Source organism: Bubalus bubalis, chromosome 19 (genome assembly GCF_019923935.1).
Source record: "Bubalus bubalis isolate 160015118507 breed Murrah chromosome 19, NDDB_SH_1, whole genome shotgun sequence".
NCBI lineage: Eukaryota > Metazoa > Chordata > Mammalia > Artiodactyla > Bovidae > Bubalus > Bubalus bubalis.
The window spans coordinates 13,741,624-13,768,058 of NC_059175.1; the positions used below are offsets into that span (position 1 = coordinate 13,741,624).

General features: G+C 35.8%; 2 protein-coding genes and 1 long non-coding RNA gene across 5 annotated transcripts in view; 2 read left to right on the forward strand and 1 right to left on the reverse strand.

Moving 5' to 3' along the window:
* Nucleotides 1-1,666: 1,666 nt before the first annotated feature.
* On the reverse strand, nucleotides 1,667-23,182 carry PPWD1 (peptidylprolyl isomerase domain and WD repeat containing 1). Of its 2 annotated transcripts, XM_006074140.3 has the most exons (11): nucleotides 22,954-23,182; nucleotides 19,748-19,850; nucleotides 17,710-17,810; nucleotides 17,449-17,569; nucleotides 14,310-14,757; nucleotides 10,092-10,282; nucleotides 9,069-9,258; nucleotides 5,918-6,099; nucleotides 4,667-4,748; nucleotides 3,577-3,759; nucleotides 1,667-1,964 (listed from the first exon to the last, which is right to left on the reverse strand). In XM_006074140.3, the coding sequence occupies exons 1-11, from the start codon at nucleotides 23,141-23,143 to the stop codon at nucleotides 1,821-1,823; spliced, it is 1,935 nt and encodes a 644-aa protein (XP_006074202.1). In that variant the 5' UTR covers nucleotides 23,144-23,182; the 3' UTR covers nucleotides 1,667-1,820. The 2 variants fall into 2 exon arrangements, with proteins under 2 accessions (XP_006074202.1, XP_044788490.1); XM_044932555.1 differs by lacking the exons at nucleotides 17,710-17,810; nucleotides 22,954-23,182 and adding an exon at nucleotides 17,691-17,704 and having other exon boundaries at nucleotides 17,449-17,482; nucleotides 19,744-19,799.
* LOC112580604 lies at nucleotides 7,076-13,107 on the forward strand. Its single transcript, XR_003104932.2, has 2 exons — nucleotides 7,076-7,228; nucleotides 12,994-13,107. It is a non-coding gene; the product is annotated as an uncharacterized LOC112580604 (long non-coding RNA).
* A 41-nt stretch (nucleotides 23,183-23,223) lies between the features above and the next one.
* The window catches only part of CENPK (centromere protein K), a 56,620-nt gene continuing 53,408 nt past the window's right edge, over nucleotides 23,224-26,435 (forward strand). For both annotated transcript variants that reach the window (XM_025270477.2, XM_006074135.3), the window contains exon 1: nucleotides 23,224-23,357. The gene's annotated coding sequence lies outside the window, so the exon portion shown is untranslated. The remainder of the gene's footprint in view (nucleotides 23,358-26,435) is intronic.

The following is a 26,435-nucleotide window of genomic DNA, read 5'->3' on the forward strand; positions in this document are numbered from 1 at the left end:
ATCCTGAGCTAATATTGCTCAAGAAAGACTTTTTATGTAACACTGAGATACTTCTCAATTTGCAAGGTGGTAATAAGGAAGAAAATAGCTATACTTTTCCCTATAAAGAGTAATAAATGAAAAGGACTAATGAGTAAGTATCAGTATCTTGCTAATAGTTTAAAACATGCTTTAAAATAGACATGTGGCAATGTATATTTTTTAGGTCTACTGATTATGGTAAATTTGTGACATGGAATGGAAAAATTGATTAATCAAACATAATTTCCTCTCAAAGCAAAAATAATTGAATTTTGGGGAGGATGAGGCATCACCACCACCACTTGGTGGCAGTTATTACCTGAAATTTAGGATTAAGCTTTTATGAATGAATGGATAGATAAGTCTAAACACCTAAAATTAGGGAAAAAAGATAAATGTCATAGTGAAAAGTGTTATTTTGTTTTTAGTTCTTTGTAAAAGGAGGACACAATATTACAGTTAAGGCATGTTCTTCCATCAGTTTGTGGTACAAAATGGGTAAAGGAAATATTCCTGCTGATCAGGAGAAGGAAAAGTATAGGCTTAGATATAAAGCATGAGAATGTGAATTTCCTAAACAGGTCTGTTGAACATGTTCCTCCTAAAGAGTTTGGAAAGTAGAAGCAGTGATTCTGAATAGTTATGAAGTAATTTATGAGGGTGAATAAAGAACTCAGTTTAAGACTTAAACTCATATTGCTCTAATTTCTACTAATCTCTCCCTTGTTAAGCAGATATTAACATTTTTACTCAATATATAGTTTTTTTGATGATATATTTTGTAAAATAAGATGAGATACTATAACCTAAAGACAAAAATTGTTTAGCTACATTAGAAAAATGATGTGAAAATAGTAAATGAACTATTATACAAAACCATGGACTCAGGTATTCATTTATTCTTATTCTTTTATTTGAAGAGTATTTCATAATTATTCAGAATTTAACACTTTTGACCAGAGGAACTTCCTATTTATTGAAGTTTTGCTTACCACTTACTCAGACTCTTGAGAGTCCCTTGGACTGCAAGGAGATCAAACCCGTTAGTCCTAAAGGAAATCAGTACTGAATATTCATTAGAAGGACTGATGCTGAAGCTCCAATCCTTTGGCCACCTGATGCAAAGAACTGACTCATTGGAAAAGACCCCGATGCCAGGAAGGATTGAAGGCAGGAGGAGAAGGGGACGACAGAGGATGAGATGGTTGAATGGTATCACCAACTCGATGGACATGAGTTTGAGCAATCTCCAGGAGTTTGTGCTGGACAGGGAAGCCTGCGTGCTGCAGTCCATGGGATCGGAAACAGTTGGACACAACTGAGCGACTGAACTGACTGTGCTCAAAAGACAAAGCTATTCGGCTTGAAAGACAAACCTTGTAAAAAAGGAAATGGTACATCACCAAAGATGCCCTTTATTAAGATCTAAGAAAACATGTTTCTTAAAAGAAACATTTGAGGGCAGACTATTTGGCATATTTTTAAAAAGCTGAGGAACAAATGCATACCATTCTTATTATTTAATATGGTTTTTAAGACTCTTGAGAAATTATGTATAAAGAGTGCTATTTGCCTGAGTTTTAGTCCATTTGAGTTTATCACCTCTTATGATGAGAAATACTGCAAGAAAACTCAAAGGCAGAGCTTTTAAAAAATAGCCTTTAATGAAAAATACACAAATACTGAATTCCTGAAACATGATTTGTACATTCAGCGAATCTTGAGCTTCCTTATGTAAAATAATCCTGTGTTTAATGTATGTGTATTTTTATTTATACAGACAATGAGACAAATCTATTTTACTTGACAGTAATATTTATGATGCTGACATCTTCATAGGGCTTATCTGTTTTGGGATTGACTTTGACGTTGGAGATCCTTTGTACTACTTCCATTCCTTTAGTCACTCGTCCAAACACTGTGTGCTTATTATCAAGCCAAGGCTGTGTTGGAGGACAAATAGAAAATCTTGGTAAACCCTAAATTCTTAAATCACACCCACTGGATGAGCAAATTAAAAAGAATTAAACTTTGGCTTCATTTAAAAATATAATTAAGATTATTTTCACTTAGCAGCTTTTAAGAGTAGTTTCCATGTCATAATAAAAATAAAAAAGCATAGTTAAATATTTAATATCTGCATCTTTTAGATCAAAGGGAGCTGGGAGATGTTTGCTAAAGCTAAGTTTCTTTGCAGTAACCTTACCTGCTCAAGAAGCAGTCTGGAATACTTTAGGCAGCATGTGCTCTGGCATCAGATATAGGAGTTCAGACTCTGGCTCTGCTACTTACTTGACCTTTGGCAAGTTCATCAGGTCTCACTGTTTCCTCATCTATTTTTTTAAAACTTGCTTCCCTGGTGGCTCAGAAGGTAAAGAATCTGCCTGCAATGCAGGAGACTGAGGCTTGATCCCTGAGTGGGGAAGATCCCCTGGAGAAGGAAATGGCAACCCACTCCAGTATTCCTGCCTGGAGATTCCCATGGACAGAGGAGCCTGATGGGCTACAGTCCATGGGGTTGCAAAGAGTTGGACATGACTGAGGGACTAACACTTTCACTTTCATAATGATACTAGGAGTATTGTGAATATTACATGAGATCATGTACCTGGCAGACAGACAGTAGTTATAAATTGTTTTCTTTAATTCTAAAAAATAAAGAGTTTTTGTAATTTTGTAGAACTGCATAGCAGCAGAGCTAGATATTCTTACATGTATTTCATCAAAGCTACAGTGTCCTTGATTAAAAAGAAACTTTGGCTTCATTTTAAAATATAATTAAAAAGATATATTTTCACTTAGAAGCTTTTAAGAGTAGTTCCATGTTATAATAAAAAATAAAAAAGCTTAATGTTTAATATCTGCATCTTTTAGATCAATTGGAGCTGGAAAATGCATTCTGATTTCAGAGATAGAAAAATGTGGGGAAAACTGTATTAAAATAAGGAATTCTTATACTCTCATCCTACTATTCGAAAGATGAGGAAACAAGCCCAGAGGTAGAATAATTTGTTTTGGATTGTCCAACAAATACTGCAAAGCTGACTTAAACTCAGCTTTATTACAAACTCAGCTTTATTACAAACTCAGCTTTGTATTTATTATAAATAAATTATTTAATTTATTATTTATTGGCCTGAATTACAAAAGTACTGATTGTAAAGTCTTGTTAGGTAATTTTCCATTTTCCTTTCTAAATTGTTTTCATTTTTATATCCTAGAATATATAAATAATAGAGAATAATGAAGCTCTCTTTTCCACTGAATTCACTCTCTTAGATCTAAGCCCATAAATCTTTGGCTTAAATTCACCTGGAAAATGCCTCCCAGGTGGCGCAAGTAGAAAAGAAACTGCCTGTCAATGCAGGAGAGATAGACATGGGTTCGATCCCTGAGTTGGGATGATCCCCTGGAGGAAGCATGGCAACTCACTCCAGTACTCTTGACTGGAGAATCCCATGGACAGAGGAGCCTGGCAGGCTACAGTCCATCGAGCTGCAAAGAGTCGAACATGACTGAAGCGACTTAGCACACACACATGCATGTTCTACTTACTGTTGGTACTACTGTTATGAAAAACTGGGATCCATTAGTATTCGATCCAGCATTGGCCATGCTGAGTGTATATGGTCTGTCATGTCGTAATGTTGAATGAAATTCATCTTCAAATTCTCCTCCCCATATACTTTCTCCTCCCATACCAGTACCTGTTGGATCTCCTGTCTGAATCATGAAGCCCTTAACAGAAAGTACACATAGTATTACACATATTACATATATGTATGCTTTGGAGTCGTATATTTGTCAAGAGTGCTTTATATTCAATAAAATCTTAATATGTCATTCTATAAACTGATTTCTTGGTTATACTTTAGATTATGTATTTTCATTGCATAACTGCCACCTTATCTCAATGATGGAAACAAAAATGTAAAGGTCTTTCCATTTATAGACAGGTACTATCTCACTCAATAATCTAACTAAAGCCAATTAATAGTGTAGATAAGTTTTAGGATCTTGTTTAATGTGTTAGGTCTTACATAACTGGCCCACTCTTTTATCTCCCCTTTCCCTAGACACTCTGAATGTCCTAGTCAGTCACTTCACTAATTCCTTCAGAACTCTGAAATCTAATTTTTCCTTCTGACATTTCTTCTGCCATTTCTGACCTGCCAGTAATCAAGAACTACCTCACTGCTCCATACATTTCATAGAATGTGGCTCAACAAAATCCTGGGCTGAATTCATTCTGTTCATCAGGTATTAGTGGTGGTTTTCACAGATAAAGTGGCAACATAGCTCTTCTAATACTTAATCTTCTAGATCTAGACCTTATCTAGCCACTAGAAACAGGTTACCTTCGCTACTGATTTTATCTCAGCAAGACCCTTTACTCATTACCTGATCTTTGCTTTAACTGCTGACAAAAGACTGCTGCAGTGTTTCTAAAATGGCTACCCTGCTACTGTTCCTATCCTTGGTTTTATATCTGATTTTCATGATCATCCATTATTCTTTTGACTTCCATAGTCCATTTTTCCTATTCCTAATAAAGTGCTAAGTGTGAATGAGATTCCTTAGGTTCTAAACCTCATTATACAATAACATATTTTTCCTTAAATCATATAAAATTTGCATAACTTACCTTAATTATGCGGTGAAATGTGTGTCCATTATAATAACCATTTCTGCTGTGAACACAGAAATTTTCCACAGTCTTAGGGCACCTATTGAGACATATATTAAAAATATGAAAATTTAATGGAGCATCTTAGGAAAGTTTTCTTTGTAGTTTGGCTTCCCAATGGTATTTTCAGAATCTTCTGAATGTTTCAGGACAGTCTTTTTTTCCATAATTTCTTCTGATCTCAGCAGAAGCAAGAGTTGACAGGGTATATAGGCAGTAGCCTGTTCTTATAGTTTATATAATACACCATCTTTATATCACAACTGCTTATTTTACTTGAATTTGAGAGTATTTAGGTTCCAAAGTCATTTAGTATTTTTTAAAAATATAACCATAGCACCATAACCCACTGTATATAGTTCCTGAGAAAGGTAATTTTCTCATAAAAATGTTCCTGACCAAGGACTTATTCACTGCTATGACAACTACTAAATTTAATAAACTTTAAATGATAGTCACACACTCAGATACACTTTCTAAATAATATTAACTAATCTCATGAGATGATTTAATACTGTATGTTATCATATAATAGCTCCCAATGCTGAGAATGGCAGTGAGAATCAAGAGAATCTTGTACCAACCACATCAGGGAATAGGCTTAGTGGATGCATGGGTTCTGAATACTTAAAATGAGATAGTCCAGGTGTCTAGAATTGCCTAGTTTTTTGTCCGGTGTCAAGATATGGTAAAATATTGGACATAAAACATTCAAATCAAAATAACAAAGTACTTTTAAATCAAGGCACTGTACAAGATGTCTTCTTTTGGATCAAGAATAACCAGTCGTATTGCATTGTATTTGGTATTGTATGTTCATTCTGCAAACTCAAATGTCAGGAAGGAAAAATAATTATCCACCCCTTAAAGATTTGAGAGGAAAGCCAGTTATAACAAGTGAGCCACAAAACCTATAGTTGGCATGTGTAGTGGATGGTAGTGGTAATAGACATTTGTGTGTCAATCTATAGTTTACATTCAGCACTGTCATATCTACTATTTGTCATAATAATAAACCTGTGAAATATGTTTATGTATATATAAAATTTTCACATTTCCTAATGTAACAATTATCAGAGAGCTTAGGAAAGATGCTTTATCTAACAGTTCAATTTTTCAAAATATCTTAAGTCTAACAAGAAGTTGCAGTTTCTTCAAATATATACATTTACACTGGTATTTATTTATGACAACAGAAACAGTACATACTCAACAGGAAAGAGTTTGATGTGAATGTCTCCCATGCTTGTGTGGATAATGGCACTATCTGACACTCGTTTAGGTCCCTCAGCTTGAGTAGCTGCCATGACTTCTTCTTTAGAAGGTTTCTCATTAAAAACATCTCGGTCAGAATCTGCACTTTTTGTATCTTCTGGTTCTCGTTTAGTAAACTCAAGGAGGAAAATAAAAAGTGAGTAAAACAATTAAATTTTTCATCTGGTTAAAATTTATGAACAAGAAAATTGCATTTCTAATGAAGTATTTGAGGAAACTAAGAATTTACATCAGAATAAATGCTTATTTATGGAATTGCTTCCAATCATAGGACGTGCAAGGCAGCTAAATTTCTACATTTGCCTAATGAGAAAATTCATATGATGAAGATGAATGATTTCAAATGGAATTTAATTTCTTTTTTGGTGAAATTTTTTGAGTACCCATTTAAAAACAGGCAGTTTTGAGGTAGCTCTCTGCTTTTGCCTTCTAGTATGTCCTACCTAACCTGCCATCTATTGCTTACTTTTCACTATTTAGACTGCCTGGATTTGAACTATAGTTTGCCACTTAACTAGTTAACATGACTTTGGGGAAGTAAATTCATTACTTTCATTTCCTTACTCATAAAAGAGGATGATAATAAAAACTACCTCAAAATGACACCTGATATGAAGATTAAATGAAGGATATAGTGTTTAGAGATAGTGCCTGACACAGAAGGCAATATATACATATTAATAATTGTTATTACTGTGAACAGGACCTGGTGCTGGCAGGATGAGGATTCAAAGATCAATCAGCAGTGGACCTTGACCTCCTCTTTTTTTTTTTTTTTTTTGACAGAGTCCCATCTGATCTATCTAAACCTTGAAGCTTGGAAGAAAGGATGTATAGTACATTTTGAGTGAAGCAGAAATCTCAGGATCCTCAAGGTCTACAGAGAACTGAGAAAAAACTTTCAGTTGTAAAATTCTGGACTTCTAAAGGCCTATTTCTTTTATTTGACTCTCAGTAAGCAGAAATCTGGAGAAGGCAATGGCACCCCACTCCAGTACTCTTGCCTGGAAAATCCCATGGATGGAGGAGCCCTGTAGGCTGCAGTCCATGTGGTCGCTCAGAGTCAGACACGACCCACTCCAGTATTCTTGCCTGGAGAATCCCAGGGACAGGGGACCCTGGTGGGCTGCTGTCTATGGGGTCGCACAGAGTCGGACACAACTGAAGCGACTTAGCAGCAGCAGCAGCAGCAAGCAGAAATCTTCTCTCCCTAAGAAAGGTGGATATTAACTGAGCTCCAGAAAGGTAAATCTAGTGCCCAGACTCTGTTTTGCCTAATGTCAGTCCTTGGTCTACTTGGATCGATTCCAGACTAAGAATCAACTAAGCCAGGATGTCACTGCTTTAGCATATTATTCTCCAGTTACCAAAGAATGACATGTCTGTTTCACTATTTAATTATATGAATTTTTAAAATTATCTTGATTTAGTTCACATATAGAACTATTAAAGTTCAAATTTAATACAATTTTACTTTTATTTTATGGTACTAGATTTGCAAAAAGGTATATAAAATTTGCATATATGAATACCATTTTAGTTTTATTTAAGAATATGTACATCTAATAATCCATGAAAATGTTAGCAGTATAAATACTCAGTGAGTGACTTAATTTTTTATTTTTCTATTTCTTCAGAGTTTCTAAGGAACATGTGTGGTTTAATCAACAAACATAAACTCTGGGGAAAGACAATTTTTAAATAAAATGGATGGAAAATTAAATTTAGTGTATATTAAGAATTGTCTTTTATGATTTCTTTTTACCTTCAAAACAGTTAAATTATAGGTAATAACAAGAAAAAGTATTTTTCTTTAACATATATATTAATAAATCTTCAGCAGTGAATTTGAAAGTTTACAAGCAAAATTCTTATTTTAAAAGAATATATCCATTTTAGGCTAAAAGCTTGGCTGGAGTAGATAAACTGCGATTTCCCACATTTACCAAATGCTGATAACCTTTAGAGCATCACAGCTGCTTGTAAATTGTCAGATGAATGAATGAGTATCCTATAATGGGTCAGACAATTCACCACACTCTGGAGTTTGGTATGTGAAGAAAACATAGTGCTCTGTATTTATGGATTTTATATTATCTTGAGGAAGAGAGGACAGTGTCAGGAACCCCTCCCCACCCCCCCAAAATCACTAAATTATTCCAAAAAGTGTGACATGTACACAAGCAGGCACACCTATTCCAGATTTGATGTCAGGAGAGGGCTTCCAAGCTGGGATCTGAAATATGAAGAGGAAGTGGGGAGAGGTTTGTGGCTGACAGAAGGAATAACCTGTGCAAACACCACCAAGTAAAAATAACATCAAGTCCTGCAAATGGGATCAAGTTCAGTATAGCCAATGAACTAAAAATGAAGAAAGATAAACTAGGAGAGTGGTTAATATATTAGACAGCTGGGGAGTCATTTAAGGATTTTAGGCAAAAAAATAATCACACCTGGGTTTTGGAAAGTCTCTAAGCGTGAAAGACAGATACAGACGCAGAGGTCTCTACACTTCAGATTTTTCTGCTTGACTGAACAAAACTAGAACAGTGTTACTCCTAGATAGCTTAGTAGTTTGATTTTGAGCCCAATCATACTTAACATGCAAAGTACTTTTAATTTTTCAGAAAAAAAATCTCTCTCAGGAATGTACACCATGGTAGCATCATTACAATGGAATCAAAAGGTGAAAAAAGATTTGTATCTAGAGAAGGAAATGTGCAAGTCATGTTGAAGAGTAAAAGATGAATAATACTAAAACAGAAGAATTTTTAAAAGTCCACAGGAAAATCAATTTTGGATGCAATTATTACCACAGCCACTTACTTCCTATTGTCTTAGACAACACAAGTTGTAGAAGCTAGGTTGAAAACTTGTTCAAAACCAGATATAAAATAGTACAGAAATACTTAAACAAACCCTAGTTAAAGATTCTACAACACTAATGTTATAAGATGGGGCTGTTTAGAAAGTCTATTATGGCCAACATTCTCTTCAGTTGAAAGCACAAGTTAAAAAAATAAAACTCCAATCAAACTGGAAGAAACATTAAAGACTATCTCTTGGTATTGATACTTCCACATACCATATAAAATCTATTCTTTTTGAAGGATGTACAGACTATTGTTGGGTCAGCTTGAATATTCTGAAGAACGGGGTTTTCAGAAGCTTTCATTTCTATAGTAGTTGCAGCACGATGTTTTTTGGCTATTCCCTGGAATAAAGCCAATTGCATCACTCTAATATTTTCTTGCTTGCCTAAGATCCGCACACACCTGGAAAATACATATAATAAAATTATCAGGATTAACTCCAATTATACCAACTTTGCAGATAAAAGCTAGGAATCAACTATCTTTTATTTTTGTACAAAATAACCAGTAAAAGGTTTTTAAAAAGTATTTTTCTGCCTCTTCCATTCCTCCAAAAAAGTTATTTTAAATTGGTAGGTATTTATAATTTTCAGATTAAAAAAAATAATTCAGTTAAACAGTTTTAACCTATCCCTATCATTATAATCTTTCTTCAAGCCTTCAAAGATTCTGTATTGCCAAGAACTACAATATAAATTTGTTTATATGTGAAAATGTACAGTACAAGACTTTTTTCCTTTAAATATACTTTAAGTTCTTTTCATTTACATTCAGTGATAGTATCTTATTATAGCAATTTTGTTCTAAGACCAAATGGGCTGTTTGCACAAAAGGCTTATTGTGGTTTCATGCATTTTAACTTCTGATTTTATGTCTAGCAGGATGTAATGCTGAATTCTGTGGTTAAAATATTTGGCAACATTTAACATGAAACAGGCTAATTTAAATCAATAAGCAAAAGACAGACTGAAACTTGTTAAAAAAAAACAACAACAACTTGAAACTATGCATATCTTTCTTCCATTTCTTTAACAAACAGGAGTGGAAACTTTTTACATAAGATTATAAACAACCAAAGACCACAGAAAAATCCAGTCAAAACATTTGGTTAAGTTTAGACATCTGGGACCATTCCACTTGTCTTGGAACAAACAAAACTCCCATTGTTTCCCCAAAGGAGGAAATGGTCCTTTAGAAGTAAATTTTTAAAAAGCATATGTGATATTAAAGCTTACCGGTTTGTTTCTACGTTTATAACTTTAATGCCCAGCATTGTTCCATACAGCACGAAGTGTCCAGTTTCATCAAAAACTATATTGATTAATCTTACTGCATCCACCTTCTCCAATTCACGTTCTACAGCCATCCGTCGACCAAATTCCATGTCTGGTAGCTGTTGCCTCATCTGCTGCAGTTCAGTAAACATCTAGGAAACAAACCGTTATTAACAAAAATAATGTTACATGATAAAGGGAAGGAGAATTTAAATAAAAGCAGAGTGTCCCTTAATAGCCACTGACAGTTTATGTGCTTATACATCTTCTTAAGGAGTACTCTATAAACACTATAAGCAGGAATTGCATTAGAAAATTCAATCATAAAAATAGTATTTATACTAACTGGTTATTCTAATTAAAAAAAAATAAGAGTTAATATAACTACTGCTTTTTCTGCAGAAACAATATATATGCTGCATTTTATAAGCCACAGACAGCACTTTCCAATATAAACCATATATGTAATTTTAAATTTTTTCGTAGCCATGTTAAATGAAATAAAAATGAACATGAAATTAATCTTTTATTCAACCCAATATATCTAAAATATTATCAAAAGACATTAAGCAAAATCAATAATACAAAAAAGCAACATAAAGACATTAAAATATTAAGCAATATTTAAAAATTGAGATCTTTTTTCCTTCTTATAGTAAGTCTTTGAAGTCCAGTGTGTATTTTATTTTAGTCCAGCTCAATTTGGACTAGTCACATGCCAAGTGTTCAGCAACCCTATGTGGCTAGTGGCTACTAAGCTGCACAATGCAGATATGGACTGTGAGACCGTGTTCCAAGATCATGGACCTGCCATTTAACAAGCACTTGATTTTATTTTTTATGATTTCACTAATTTATAACAATTTCATATTTCAGAAAATGTTTCAAGTTGTTTTGGAGCATCACTATGTATTCAATTATCATTAGGTAAATGTGATTTAGGATGGATGAATTTTATGAGTGCCCTTTAGTTTGGGTATTTGGTTTACTTTTCTTTAGATATTTAATACACAACTTTCAAGATAAGGGTCATATCTTAGTTACTATGTACAGTCACACTACCAGCCTCCCCAAAGATGTGATCTTTACATTCAGTTTCCCCAACATTTAGAGCATAAAACTGCAGAAATCAAAAGTGGCTCTCTATTGCGAATGAAAAAAGGTCAGTCAGGCTTATGTCCCATCTACTACTTTTTATCATGCTTGCATTAATAAAATCTCTGGTTTTTCTAGATGTGGAAAGAACAACAATATACCTAACTCCAGAAATGAAAAGGAGATATACGTGTTAGGGAACAACATTAGGGTTTCTTGTTGCCAGTCTCTGAACTACTATTGCTTTACTCATTTGCCAGAAATAGCGTAGATGCTAGACTACATTTTTGTAGTATGGGAGCCTTGATTATTTTGCTAGAAAGAAGATTCATTTTCAAGAAATAAAGTTTATAGATGGTCATCTGCCCATGTAAAAGTAATAAATGCTAATCTAACCTTTTAAGCACATTAGTATCTTTAAAAAAATTATTTTAATTGGAGGATAATTACTTTACAATATTGTGGTAGTTTTTGTCATATATTGACATCAATCAGCCACAGGTGTACATATGTCCCCCCCATCCTGAACCCCCTCTGGGTTGTCCCACAGCACCAGCTTTGAGTGCCTTGCTTCATGCATCAAACTTGGACTGGTCATCTATTTCACATTTGGTAATATACATGTTTCAATGCTATTCTCTCAAATCATCCCACCCTTGCCTTCTCCCACATAGTTCAAGTCTGTACTTTACATCTGTGTCTCTTCTGCTGCCTTGCATAATAGGATCATTGTTACCGTCTTTCTAAATTCCATATATATGCATTAATACACTGTATTGATTTTTTTTTACAATATTCTTTAATATTGCATCTCTTTAAGAGCTTTAATAGCTGCATCTCTTATCATCTATCTTATCATCTCTGTATGGCCATATGCAGTACTCCTGATTAATAAAATACCAAAAGATACAACTTCACACCATCCAATTAAATTTGTCTATTAAACTAGGACTCTTAACTAGTTAGAACCCTTAACATGGAACTATGAGATACCAGTCATTAACTAACTAGTCACTAGCATTATTACTAAATTAATTGGCATTTGCACCCCCCTTTTTGGGCAAACTCCCTCATCCTGAATCTCAACTTCTGTCCTATACTTTGCTACTGATCTTACCACAATAATCCTATAATTTCAACAAATATTAAAGACAACAATGAAATAGTGAATTCAACAGCTCAGAGTATATGTGTTAAATGGTTTGTATCCAGAGAATAGATTTGTTTTCTTAAGGAATCTAGGAAGAGTTGCAAATTGTGAAGAGTTTTAAAATTATAGTTAAGTTGAAGCCACCATTAAAGAAAACATCACAAGGTTTCTCCTTTTCCCAAAAGCATAATGGAAAGTGATATTCTTCCAATAAGAAAATGAGTTATGAGGATAATTTGACTAGCATACAAACCTGCCCTTTTGTTTGGATTCATATTCTTTCAGGCAGCTAATTCACCCAACTTATTACCACATCACTAATAAGGTGACAGCATTTTTGAAGTACTTAATGCAAGGAATCTATTATAAACTGGTGGCTACAAAGACTGTAGAATTCACACTGTTGTACAATAAACACTATTGTTACAAAGATTTGACCCATAGACTTTTGGAGAATTCAACATAGCCATAGCAGTTAGAGAACCACAAGATGGAAACATGATGAGACTCAAATATCCACAAAACCAATTATCTTTGCATGGATAAAAACTCATTCTACAGCTACATGCTCTAATAAATACTTCTTTTCTTCCCCCTGTTTTTTGGCTATGCCAAAAGGCATTCAGGATCTTCATTCTCCAACCAGGGATTGAACCCATACCCTGCTGCAATGGAAGTGCTGTGTCTTAACCACTGGACCACTAGCAAAGTCCCAATAAATTCTTGTTAACAGTTTTGTGTCAGGTATCATTCTTAGTGCTGGAGACTCAATCACAAGCAAAACAGATACAGGACCATAAATGACACACAGTTTAATCTACTGGGGGGAGGGGGTGATACACATTAATCAAATAATAAGACCAAATATTCTAAAAGAAAATAAATAGTGATACACTACCACATTAAAAAAAGACTGGAAGAATAGTGGAAGATCACTGGGGGAAATGATTCTTTGAGATTTGAAGGATGAGTTCAATAGGTAAGGGGAGGAATGAGGATTAATGGGACTAGGGGTCACTCCAAGCAGGAGGGACAGCATATGCAAAGGTGCTGTGGTGGGAGACGTAGTCAAGAAACTGAAAGAAGGCCTGACTGGGTACAGCAGAGGCAGGGAGGGAGGTGAATTACAGCAGGTTGAAGTGGCAGGGAGGGGTACAATATGGTAGGCCATGATTTTGGTCTCCCTCCTAAAAACAACAGGTAGTCACTGCAAGATTCAAAGGATGACATGATAAGATAATGTTTTTTGAAAAGATTCCTCTGGGTGGAGCATGGATAACAGGTCAGGAAGAAGCTAGAATAGATATAGGGAGTAGGCCATGCAATAGGCCAGGCAACAGATTATGAGCTAGGGTAGTCACAGCTGTGCTAAAAGGAAATGTATGTATTTAAAGTATATGTAGAAAGTAAAATTGACAGGACTCATGATGAATTAAATAGACGGGTAAGGAAAAACAGTTAAAGATGACTCAGATTTCTGGCTTGTGCTAGCAGATACATATTGGTGCCATTCATGAAGACAGCAAAAATAAAAAAATAAAAGGATAGGGCCAGGTCTGTTTATAATAGAAGGCTGGAGAAATAAATTTTTAAGTAGTCATATAGAAGGCAGGAGTGAAAAGAATGAGAAGAGAAGGAAGCCTAGCATGGGTTTTGAGGATCTCAAAAGAATGTGCTTTCAAACAACAAAACTACAAAAACAGCCACGTAAGTTTAAGAAAAACTGGCTCAGAAAATATCACATCATAAACCTATAGAAGAGAGTTTTAAAGAGTAACAATGCAAGACAGCAGTCAAACAGTATCTTTAATGTGATAAGTAAATTAATCATCAATCTAAATGTCCATGTCCAGAAAAAAAATCTTTTAAGAAATAGCACAAACTAAAGACATTTTCAGAAAAGTAAAATCTGATTAAATTTATATGGCACTTACACTTAGTGATTCATCAAAGACTCTCATGAGTTTTCCAGTTAAGAATCTGAAAATTCTAACTTTTCTGTCAGAACCAATAGTGGCTAATTTCTTCCCATCAGGTGAAAAACATATGCTGGTTGGATAGGCCTTGCACTTGGCAAATTCATATAAATCTGTGTCAGTTTTATATTCCCAGTTCACATTTTTGGGGAATTTATACTCATAAGGAGGACCAGTCCAGTATTCAATCATTCCAGATTTGTCAGAAGACACTACTGCTTTGTAAACAGGGTTTAGCCGTATCTGAGTAAGAGGTGATGTATGGAGTTTGTCAAAGATATGCAGTGGCTGGTTATCTCCTCGACCATCATAAATGAAAATTTTTCCTGTACTTTTCTCAGAAGCAGCAACTGAAGATATGGCATCCCCCGGGCAATAGATCCACTCACACTGTCCAGGGAAATACCTAAAATAGTAAAGGATTGAGGGGGATAAGAAGAGGCCAAAGCAAGTCATAAGCATCCTTACTCATTCCCATCACCAAAAAACGTCCCTGCCGGCAATTCAGCCAGTTTTAGATTCTTTGATCAAATGTAGCAGCAAGATACAGAACAGGGAAGAATAGGAAAAGTTACTAATTTTTCTCTTTCTGACCTCATAAATGAATGATAATAACTTCTGAGGACTGATCAAACCACAGGAAGAGAACTCACACAGCAAGTATTTACAAGGAAACTGAAACAGACCTGGTTCTTAAAATATTCTGAGGCATTTATTTATTTATTTTTTTTTTGGATCTCGATGTCTCTGTCTATGTATGTGCTATTCTAAGTCACTTCAGTAGTGTCCGACTGTTTGGGACCCAATGGACTGTAGCCTGCCAGGCTCCTCTGTCCATGGGATTCTCCAGGCAAGAATACTGGAGTGGGCTGCCACGCCCAGGTCCTCCAGGGGATCTCCCCTACCCAGGGATCAGACATGCATCTCTTATGTCTCCTGCATTGGCAGGCAGGTTCTTTACCATTAGCTCCACCTGGGAAGCCCCTGTCTATGTATACCTTACTTTTAAATAGGTTAGCATGTTAGTATACTTTACAAATCCATTCTTGAAATATTTAAGGTCAAAATATTTTAGTCATGGCTTTGCTCAAAAGAAAAATGTTCAGATATCACTCTCTCATTATCAGTAGCTTGATCTTAATACTATGAGCTTTGAACACATTACCTGATAAAGTGTAAAAGAACTGGACAAATGTAATCAACATACTAAACTTATATATTCAATTGTGTGTTTTCGCCTTCAAAATCATCAGTCTGAGAAGTTACAGTTACTCCGATGACAGAGCTAATGCTCAAAACTTTTTGAGGACTCGCAGAATTTCTATAAAATCTTAAAAGACACAGGCATAGCTTGGAGATGTTGCAGGTTTGGTTCCAGATCACAAAAATTGAAAATTGCAATAATGTGAGCCATATGGATTTTTTTTGGTTTCCCAGTGCACAATAAAAGTTTGTTTACACTACCTGTATTTCTATTGAAGTGTGCAATCACATTATGTCTAAAAAAATTACATGTATATATACATATCTTAATTTAAAAATACTTTATTGCTTAAAAAATGCTAATTATCATGTGAGGCTTCAGCCAGTTGTAATCTTTTGTAACAGTAACATCAAAGATCACTGATCACTATAACAAATATAATAATAATGAAAAATGAAATATGAGAATTACTAAATGTGAAACAATGACAGAAACTGAGCAAATGCCATTGGAAAAATTGGTGAGTACAGACTTGCTCCATCCAGGGTTGCCACACACTTGTTATTTGTCAAAAAAAACAAACAAACAAACACAGTGTGTGCAAAGTGCAATAAAACAAGATATGCCTGTTCTTTCAATACCCTCAAAGGTGGCAAATGTTCAACATATATTTGATTAAAAAAGCAAACAGCTAAAGTCTGGGGGAAACAAAGCTGGGAATATGACACATATCAATAGGTATTTCTATTTGTAGTCAAAAAATAAGTTCTTATCATAAATAATGAGACTGACTTCTTTTAGTGGTTCATAAACTGGTTTTGAAGGAAATTCCCAAAAAGTACTGTCACATACTGAATTGTGTAGTTCTAATCCCTACCTCCCTCCAATTCACATGGTGAAGCCCTCATCCCCAAAGTTACTGTATCTGGAGAAAGGGTTTTAAAGAGGTAATTAAATGAGGTCAGAAAGGTGGGGCCCTAATCCAACAGGCCTTGGCCTTCTAAGAAGTGGAAGAGCAAAATATTCCCCTTTCCCCTGTACTTAACGAGGACGAAGTGTGAAACCCGTAAGAGTCCTCACCAGAAAACACACACTGTTGGAACGTTGATTTTGGACTTTCTACCTCCAAAAGTTTTGTACTTTCCAATCTCCTCATTGGAAAAGACTCAGATGCTGGGAAAGGCTGAAGGCGGGAGGAGAAGGGGACGACAGAGGAGAGATAGTTGGATGGCATCACTGACTCAGTGGACATGAGTTTGAGTGGGCTCCGGGAGTTGGTGATGGATGGGGAAGCCTGGTGTGCTGCAGTCAATGGGGTCGCAAAGAGTTGGACACAAGTGAGCAACTGAACTGAACTAAACCTCCAGAAGTGTGAGAAAATATATTTCTGTTGCTTAAGCTACGCATCCCATGATCTTCAGTTTAATTTCGTTACTGTACAGTCTAACCACATAGTTTGGGTATCAATATACTTTAAAGTTTAGAATCACCAAGAATTCCAAAAATGCGCATAAGCCTTATAAAAACACAATGCTATATTACTGAAATAAGCATTACTAGGAAGTTAATTTAAATGCCAGTAAATTAGACATCATGGATGCTCATTAAATTATTAAGTAGTGTAAAATGGATATAATTAATCCTTGTTATGGTGCTACTTGGACATTTCTGTGGTAATTAATGACAAAACTCACAGCAGAAGCCCACAAACAACATCATAACAAAGATTCATAATACTTAATTTTCCCAAACAAAATCTAAAGGCACATTTTTTAATGGAATGGTAATATATTCTATTTAGAAATACCTATGAAATGGTGAAGTTTAGTTCAAGAATTCTTTCATTAAGTTAAAAATATATATATATATAAACACACTTTAAAAAAGACTCACCCAAGCTTCAGCATATTGATCATGTCAAAGTTCACTACATCAAACACCTTCATTGCTTTATCATCACCCACTGAACAGAATAAAGCTCCCTCAGAGCTAACCGCAATACTCTCAATAACTCCTATTTAAAGAAACCAAATCAAAACATTCTAGTAAACATAAAAGAAATGGATATAATTAAAAGGAAAAAAAAATTAAAAAGAAACTTTAATCAATACAGTTGAAATGAGAGCCAAAAAAACAAAGAAGTAAAATTCTTACCTAGGTGACTACGGAAATGTTTAACAAATTCAATTCCCTCTTCTATTTTTTTCCAGAATTTAACATGTCCATCGTGACTAGCAGTAATAATAAAGTCTGTCCTGCATAAAAAATTGTAGAAGTTACTTTCTAAAACAGATGCAAAAATGACTTTGTGCCCCCAAGCCAAATATTTACTGAGAATCTTGGACTCTTAAATAACAGATTACAAAAAAAATCTTCCTTTATACAAACCACTGTATCACTGTATTAGGGTAGACATAACATTGCAAAATTTGAAGCTCTTTTCTGGATATCATAACAGCTACTGCTGCACTAATCTTATTTATTTTTTACTGGTGTATAATTGCTTTACGCCAGTTGTGTTGTGTTAGTTTCTGCTGTACAGCAAAGTGAATTAGGTATATGTAAACATGTTCAATATATCCCCTCTGTCACCACAGAGCACTAAAAAGAGTTCCATGCTGCACTAATTTTAAATCTAAGAGCTAGGATCAGGATTGAGGTAATCTAGACATTAAAAAAGTCTCACAAGGAATCACTAGATCATAGAGTCCTTTAATGCTAAAATTACCCCACAGGCAGTCTTCTCACAGGGAAAATGTACTACCTTTCAGAAGGTGATAAATAATTAAATCCCAACATACTACTCACATATAAAGCAAAACTCAATGTAAGTTTGTTTCAGATATTATCCAAGGTATTTTGGTTAAGTACCAACATTTTGTACAGTATAGCCTCTCATCAGTTATATAAAAATAGAAACCATTTGTTGAAAGCTATTATATGTTGAGTACTCTACATACATTATCTTAGTTATAACCATCTTTACAACAACTCTATAAGGTGAATATTTTTCACCATCTTTTTAAAAATTAGGAAATAGGTTAAAAGTTTTAAATGTATTTGCCCCAGGTCTGTAGCTGGAGAAGAGCATTCAATATTGGATATGCCTAACTTCAAAACACTAGGTTTCTATAAAATCTTCAAAAATCTTTCCATTATAGTCTGCTGCCTTAGGTTAAACAAAGAAACCTGGAGTGATAGAAAGCTAGTCTATATGCTGCCTTATTAACTGACAACTTTCTACTAGGAAAAGAGCTAATATTTGGTCAAAATTATCCCATAAAAGGAATATAAAGATATTTAAATCTTTTAATTCTCTAATAGATCAAGAATAAACTGATCCAAACAGCAAAGTAAATCATCTACTTCTTTCCATACTCACTGCCAATATCATCTCAGCCACCATTCTAATTCATCTATGATTACTGTATTAGCCTCCTAATTGCTTTCTCTGTATCCATTCTTGCTGTGTTTGAATCCATTCATTTCACCACAACCACAGTGATCTTGAAGTTTACACACAAAGACACATGTATACACATATGTGATGTTATTCTCCCAATCAGGTTCAAAATCCATACAAGAAATAGAAAACTGTGGGATTTATTGCCTTTTTTTCTCCAGCCTCAACTACCACTTAAACCCCTCTAAACCTGTTTCCTTATCTATAAAATGTAGATGGATACTACTTGTAAGACTGTTAAGATAAACGGGACAATTAATGAAAAAGCCTTGATACAGGACCTAGACATAATATGAGCTCAACAAAGAGCAGAGTATTATTATTCCTTCTACAAAACCCTATCCAGGTATTTTAAAGGTTCTCTGACATTTCCAGAATGTCTTGGATCTCCTCATTTTCCCCATTTTTACTGAAAAAGCCAGCTACCAATTACTCCCAAATTAACTAACACACTCTCCTTCACGGAAGCTCTGACACTACCTGGATTATCCCCTATTGGCATCTGTCTCCAAAACACATGTACACAAACTAGGGAATTTGGTCTTAGAGAATGCATCTTTGTATGATAGAGGAAAGAGCATGTAGGTCTTTATTTAACAAATTATTTCAAAACCTATGGAATGAAATAGAAATCCTCAATATCCTAAAGCTACTTCTACAATTCACCTCAAAACTGAAGTATTTAAAAAAAACAATAAACTTTTCAGAAAAAAATACAGACAGACTTACTTGGTGCACACCACATGGGTGATAACATCTCTATGCATGTAACTGCGCTCATACATGGATGCACTGGGGAGATTATCAAGATAGACTTTTTCAAACTCTAGAACTAAGGGAAAAAAGTAAAGAAAAATATTTTTAACAACTGGAACTAGATAATATTTTGTATTTCCTTTTAGATTTTAATTTCTCTCAATTCACACGTAATGAAAAAATATCCAGTGTCTGTTATGCCAGTTGTAACTTATTATTTCATAGTACTGAATAGCACCGTTGTTTATTTGGTCATGAATCATTCTCAGGTTTTATACAGGTGCTTAACTGTGTCCCAGAACTTAAGAACTGAGTGGCTCTGGCTTAATATACAAGTTCCATTAAAAGAGAAAAACCTTAAGTTTCATGAAAATATCGCAACCAACTTTCCAACCATATAGATCCAATTATTACTGCTACTTTAAATAAGTAGTAAGAGGTCAGAGGCCATCCAGAACATCTCAGTTTATCTTGAAGGCAATGATCCTCTTTGAAGTCACTGATACTAGGTTTGAGTAAACGTAATAAATGCTTAGATTTCTGGAGCTGAGAAAATCCTAGAGAATGTCCAGTTGACGTGCTTCTCAAACTTTTTCCAAGGGCAAAACATTTTTAAGAGTGGTAATCTGAGGAAATATTTCATGATATGAGCTATAAAAAATTTTACTAGTAAAAAAATGACATACCTAAAAACAATCCAATGATGGCCAAACATGCCCATAAAAAGTTCGTAAATTAAGCATGATCGTTTCATGGTTTTTCATCACTGCTATTTAGCAAGCTCAAAGTTGTGTCCAATAAATTATGTCTCTCTTCATTTTCAGTTAACAGAACTTCCATTTTTATACGGGAATATTAACATCCAGCTATAGTATATTCCTCACCTTCTCTGCAGTTAGGAGTGACTAAGTACCAATGAAATAAAAGTGGAAGTGTTGTATAACAGTCAAGAAGTCTCCCTCAAGAGTTGTGCTGTTCTTTCTTTCCCCCATCTGACAGTTTAAAACTTGGAGATAACCATCAAGGACAAACATGAGGTCCATATCCTAGTGATGTTGGGGCAGAAAACTAGGAAGGAAGAACCTTTGGAGCCTCCACACCAATCCCAGACTGTCTACTTTAGGACTTTTATCTTTATTGTCATTTTGGATTTTTTAAATTTATTGTCATTTGGATTTTTCTGTAATATACACTAAATTTAATCCTGATGGATATTCCTTTTGCTGTTAGTTCACTTGTTGAACAGATATTTACTGAGAACAAACTAGGTTCCAAGGGACATGGACATGAAGAGTTAACACTGTCTTGAGAAAACCATCATTGATTGGTAGAGCCATATAGTATATAATATATATAGAGAGAGCACCATATAAGGTAGAGCCATATAACCATTTATAGTATCATTCTGAAAATGTGTACAAAAGCCCAATGTCCAAAGAACATGTTAAAGGGGATGGTTCCATTTCTACTAAGTTTTAAACCCTATCCTTTTAGATAAAATCTTCAGTGACATTTTCTAACATTTCATACATGTTTTTGAATTTCTTCTTCAAACTGAATACACTACTGATTAATTAGAATAAGCATCTCACTGTCTCATCTGTATTAAGTTTATAAGCTCTTTGTTTCCTAACGCTAATATTAGCACCTTGATATTTTTGGACTTTTCCATTTCCACAAAAAGGGACCTGATATCTAGTGCAAGAAAATAATTGCGAACATACACATAGTAATATCCATTCGTTCAATACTTACTGAGTACCTGCTATATGGAAAGCACTGTACCCAGCACTGGAGCAAAATAGGCATGGTCTTTGCTCTTATATGCTTACAGTCTTAACAGTGAAGAGAAACATTCATCAGACAATCACTGAATAAACATACAATTTTAAAATGTAGCAAGTGCAATGAGGAAACAATTGCTATGGAAACATTTAACTTAAAAGACTTAGCAGTAAAAAAGGTAATTGCACTTTAAGGGTGTTAAGGAACAATATTCAAAAAAGTAGCTTCTTCAAAATGTATATACATAAAATTTTGCTGTATCGGTATCCAAACTGTATTCAAAATTTGGAACCATAAAAATGTCACTCTGATAAATACATCTCATACTTATGATCAATGTGCTTTAGAATTTAGAAACTCAGCCCAGACTGGAAAAGTCATAGGTTTTCCAGAGAAGGTAATAGCTGAGCTAAAGGTTGAACGACAGTAGGTTAAGTGAAGTGGGTGAGGAAAATTATTCCACCTTGTGACACCCACGTAGACATTCGCAGTTGTAAAAGGGCATGCCCCATTCTCTAGTGTTATAGTATGGCTTGGACAAAGAGTAAGGAGGATCAAAGATTTGGGAGAGAAGTAATGGAAATGTGCTGAAGGAGGAATCGTATCAAGGGCCTTACATGCTATATTAGGGAGTTTGGACATTGTTCTAAAAATAATGAGAAATCACTTAAAATTTTAAGTTGGAAGAGTAATTAAAGATTTGAGCTTTCAGAAAGATCACATTTTAATGGTCTTACACGTTTAAGGAAAACATTCCAAAGAACCTGAAAAATAAGAAAATTTAATGTGACCCTTTCACCAACATCTCCCCCCTTTTTTGGATCACCCTTTTGATTTGATAAAATTTTGTCACTGTTACACGCTAGTGGCAAAATGCTTCCGGCCATGATATCTCGAGTATGGTGTGGAAACCACAGGTCTTGGTTTTTGGATGAAAAACTTGTAATCCAGGAAAGTTTTATAATTGTCAGAAAACTCATTAGTGGTGGAGTCAGGAATTAAATTATCCTTATCTATTCCTACCACCACTCTTCAAATAAAAACCTGAAATAGAAAGTTTTCTTTCCCACATCTGCTAAACGGGGTTAAAACTTCCAACCTCATACGGCAGCTGTACGGATTGTATGAGCGGTGCCAAACACGTAAGTAATGGCAAGTTAGCTTTAGCCTCTATTGTAACAAACCAGAGATTGCTAGATACTATTAAAAAGACGTTTTACTCTGTCCAAATCACTATTTCGGAGTAGAGAACGGCCAGAAGTGAGAAGACGACCCTCTGTTCCGACGACACAAATCCCCACAATCACACACCCTCCGTTTTGGGGTCTGGTTTGAACTCTCCCACTCGGGGGACACAGCATTTCATCTCGCCCTGTGCCTGTCTCTGTAGCTACCTTTCCTCTTCTTCGCCAATGTTGCCTCTACAGGTAAAGGCCCAACCCAGCGCTCTTCATTTTCTTCTTCGTTCTCTTGAGGCACTGCCACTACCAGCTCTCGAGCGCCGAGTTCCGTTTTTTCCGGTTCCTCCGGGTCCCGGCGCCTTCTTCTTCTCAGCTGTAAATCACCACCACACTCGGCCGCCATGTTGTCCGAACCGTCAGAAAGTGCGCGACACTCACAGCTCGTCTACCAATCCCGAAGCCGCGGCGCGGCCTTCTCGTCAGCGGCCGAGCAAGTTCCAGGATTGGCTGGAATGGGTGGAAGCAGATCCAATCAGCAATCAGCGCGCGCGGGTTCTGGGCCGTAGAGCCACTTCTGGAGTAGGCTGAGGCGATCTGAGGTCTGTGGTGTGGAGGAGGTAAGCGTTTGGCCGGGAGAGCGTCTTATCGGGTGAAACTTACTCCCGGGGTTGACAACTCCTAGGATATGGAGCTGCAGACCCCTATGGTGGGACCCTTACCTCCGAGAAACTGGATACCTGTCGTCCCACCAGGCCTGAGTCCCTTTCTTCTCCGGCTCTAGAATCCCACCGTTTAGGAGAGAAAGACATAGGGGTGGGGAATTTGAAAGAACGAGTTAACTGTCGGGCCTCCCTTGAGATTTGCCAAACGTCTTTTTTCCTGAGCTTCTTGATTCTTTCACACACAGTCTGAAGAAGATAATGAGCGCTTGTTACTGTGGGGGTTGAGCGGTGGGGCTGGGGAGTGGGGAGGGAGGGACTGGGCAGAAATCCAGGCGCGCCCAAGTGGCCCAGGCAGGACCATTTACCTTCTGGTCTAGGTTTCCATCTCTTAGTGGATTTCTGGACGTAAGCTTTCTTATTTAAAAATAATTTTTTTTTTTTTACTATGGTAAAAAAATATATATACAAAATTTACCATAAAAATTGAGATATAATTGACGTATATTAGTTTCAGGTGTACAGTGTAATGATTTAATGTTTGTATGTTGTATGTATTGGGAAATGATCACCACAGTAAGTCTAACATCCATTACTATACATAGTTACAGAATGGTGTTTACCCCCTGTGGTGAGAACTTTTTAAGTCTTCTCAGCAGCTTTCGTATATGTTTTCATATAGTAGTATTTTCTGTAGTCACCGTGCTGTACACTATATTCCCATGACTCACTTATTTTGTAACTAAGTTTGTACCTTTCAACCCTCTCCACCCATTTGCGTGGCCCTCCTGCCCATCTTTGGCAACCACCAATCTGGTTTTGTTTTGTTTTGTTTTTTTTAATCTGTGAGCTTGTCTTTATTATTATTATTTTTAGATACCACATATAAGTGAGATCATGTGGTATGTCTTTCTCTGTCCGACTTATTTCACCTAGCATAATGCTCTCAAGGTCCATTGGTGTTGCCCATGAGGAGATTTCATTCTCCTTTATGGCTGAGTAAAATTTGCTGATATATGTCTGTCTATATTGTATTGGATTTTCTTTATTCATCAGTGGATAGACACTTAGGTTGTCCTTGCTGTTGTAAGTCATGCTGCCACAAACATGAGGCTGCATATATATTTTTGAATTAATGTTTTCGTTTTCTTTGGATAAACACCCAGAAGTGGAATTGCTGGATCATATGGTAGTTCTGTCTTTACCTTTTTGAAGAACCTTTATAATATTTCCCATAGTGGCCACACCAATTTATGTTTTCACCAACAGTGAACAAGGAATTCCTTTTCCCCCACATCCTGGCCAACACTGGTTTCATAATTGCCACTCTAACATCTCATTGTGTTTTTTTTTTTTAATTAATTTATTTTAATTGGAGGCTAATTACTTTATTGTAGTGGTTTTTGCCATACATTGTCATGAATCAGCCATGGGCGCACATGTGTTCCCCATCCAGAACCCCCCTCCCAGATCCCTCCCCATCCCATCCCCCAGGGTCATCCCAGGGCACCAGCCCTGAGCACCCTGTCTCATTTATCAAACCTAGACCAGCGATCCGCTTCACTTACAATAATATACACGTTTCAACGCTACCCTCTCAAATCATCCCACCCTCGCCTTCTCCCACAGAGTCCAAAAGACTGTTCTTTATAGGGTCATAGTTACCATCTTTCTAAATTCCACATATATGCATTAGTATACTGCATTGGTGTTTTTCTTTCTGACTTACTTCACTCTGTATAATAGGCTCCAGTTTCATCCACCTCATTAGAACTGATTCAAATGCATTATTTTTAATGGCTGAGTAATATTCCATTGTGTATATGTACCACAGCTTTCTTATCCATTCGTCTGCCAGTGGGCATCTAGGTTGCTTCCATGTCCTGGCTATTGTAAACAGTGCTGCAATGAACATTGGGGTACACGTATCTCTTTCAATTCTGGTTTCCTCAGTGTGTATGCCCAGCAGTGGGATTGCTGGCTCATATTGCAATTCTATTTCCAGTTTTTTAAGGAATCTCCACACTGTTCTTCATGTGGCTGTACTAGTTTGCATTCCCACCAAGACTGTAAGATGGTTCCTTTTTCTCCTCACCCTCTCCAGCATTTATTGTTTGCAGACTTTTTGATAGCAGCCATTCTGACTGGTGTGAGATGGTACCTAATTGTGGTTTTGATTTGCATTTACTTGATAATGTTTAGTACTTTTTCATGTAACTGTTGGTCATCTGTATGTCTTCTTTGGAACATTTTCATTTTTAAGTCATATTACTTTTTGGTATTGACTTGTCTGAGTTCTTCATGTATTTTGGATAGTAACCTCATATCAGATATATGATTTGCAAATATTTTCCCCCATTCAGTTAGTAGTTGCCTTTTCATTCTGTTAATGGTTTCCTTTGCTGTGCAGAGGCTTTATAGTTTAATATAGTCCTACTTGTTTATTTTTGTTTTTTGCCAAACTCCCAAAATCACCAAGACCAATGACAAGGAAGTTGCCACTTATGTCTTCTTGGAGTTTTAGAGTTTTAAGTCTTACATTCAAGTCTTTTAACCATTTGGAGTTAATTTTGGGGTATGGTATAAAATAGTGGTCCAGTTTCATTCCCTTGTGTGTAGCTGTCCAGATTTTCCAACACCATTATTGAGAAGACTCTCCCTGTCATATATTCTTGGCTCATTTGTCATAAAATTAATTGACCTTATATGTGTGGGTTTATCTCAGGGCTCTTTATTCTGTTTTGTTGACCTATGTGTAAAATTTGCCATCTTAATCTTTTTTATCCAATAAATCAGATCAGATCAATCGCTCAGTCGTGTCCAACTCTTTGCGACCCCATGAATCGCAACACGCCAGGCCTCCCTGTCCATCACCAACTCCCGGAGTTCACTCAGACTCAAGTCCATTGAGTCAGCGATGCCATCCAGCCATCTCATCCTCTGTCGTCCCCTTCTCCTCCTGCCCCCAATCCCTCCCAGCATCAGAGTCTTTCCCAATGAGTCAACTCTTTGCATGAGGTGGCCAAAGTACTGGAG

Excerpts from the sequence above, each read along its gene's own strand:
- PPWD1 (XM_006074140.3), bottom strand. The coding sequence starts at position 23,143 with ATGGCGGCCGAGTGTGGTGGTGATTTACAGCTGAGAAGAAGAAGGCGC. Across the intron at positions 17,811-19,747 it reads ACCCATGTGGTGTGCACCAA|GACAGACTTTATTATTACTG; the intron begins GTAAGTCTGTCT and ends TTTTTTATGCAG. Across the intron at positions 17,570-17,709 it reads ACATTTCCGTAGTCACCTAG|GAGTTATTGAGAGTATTGCG; the intron begins GTAAGAATTTTA and ends TTCTTTAAATAG.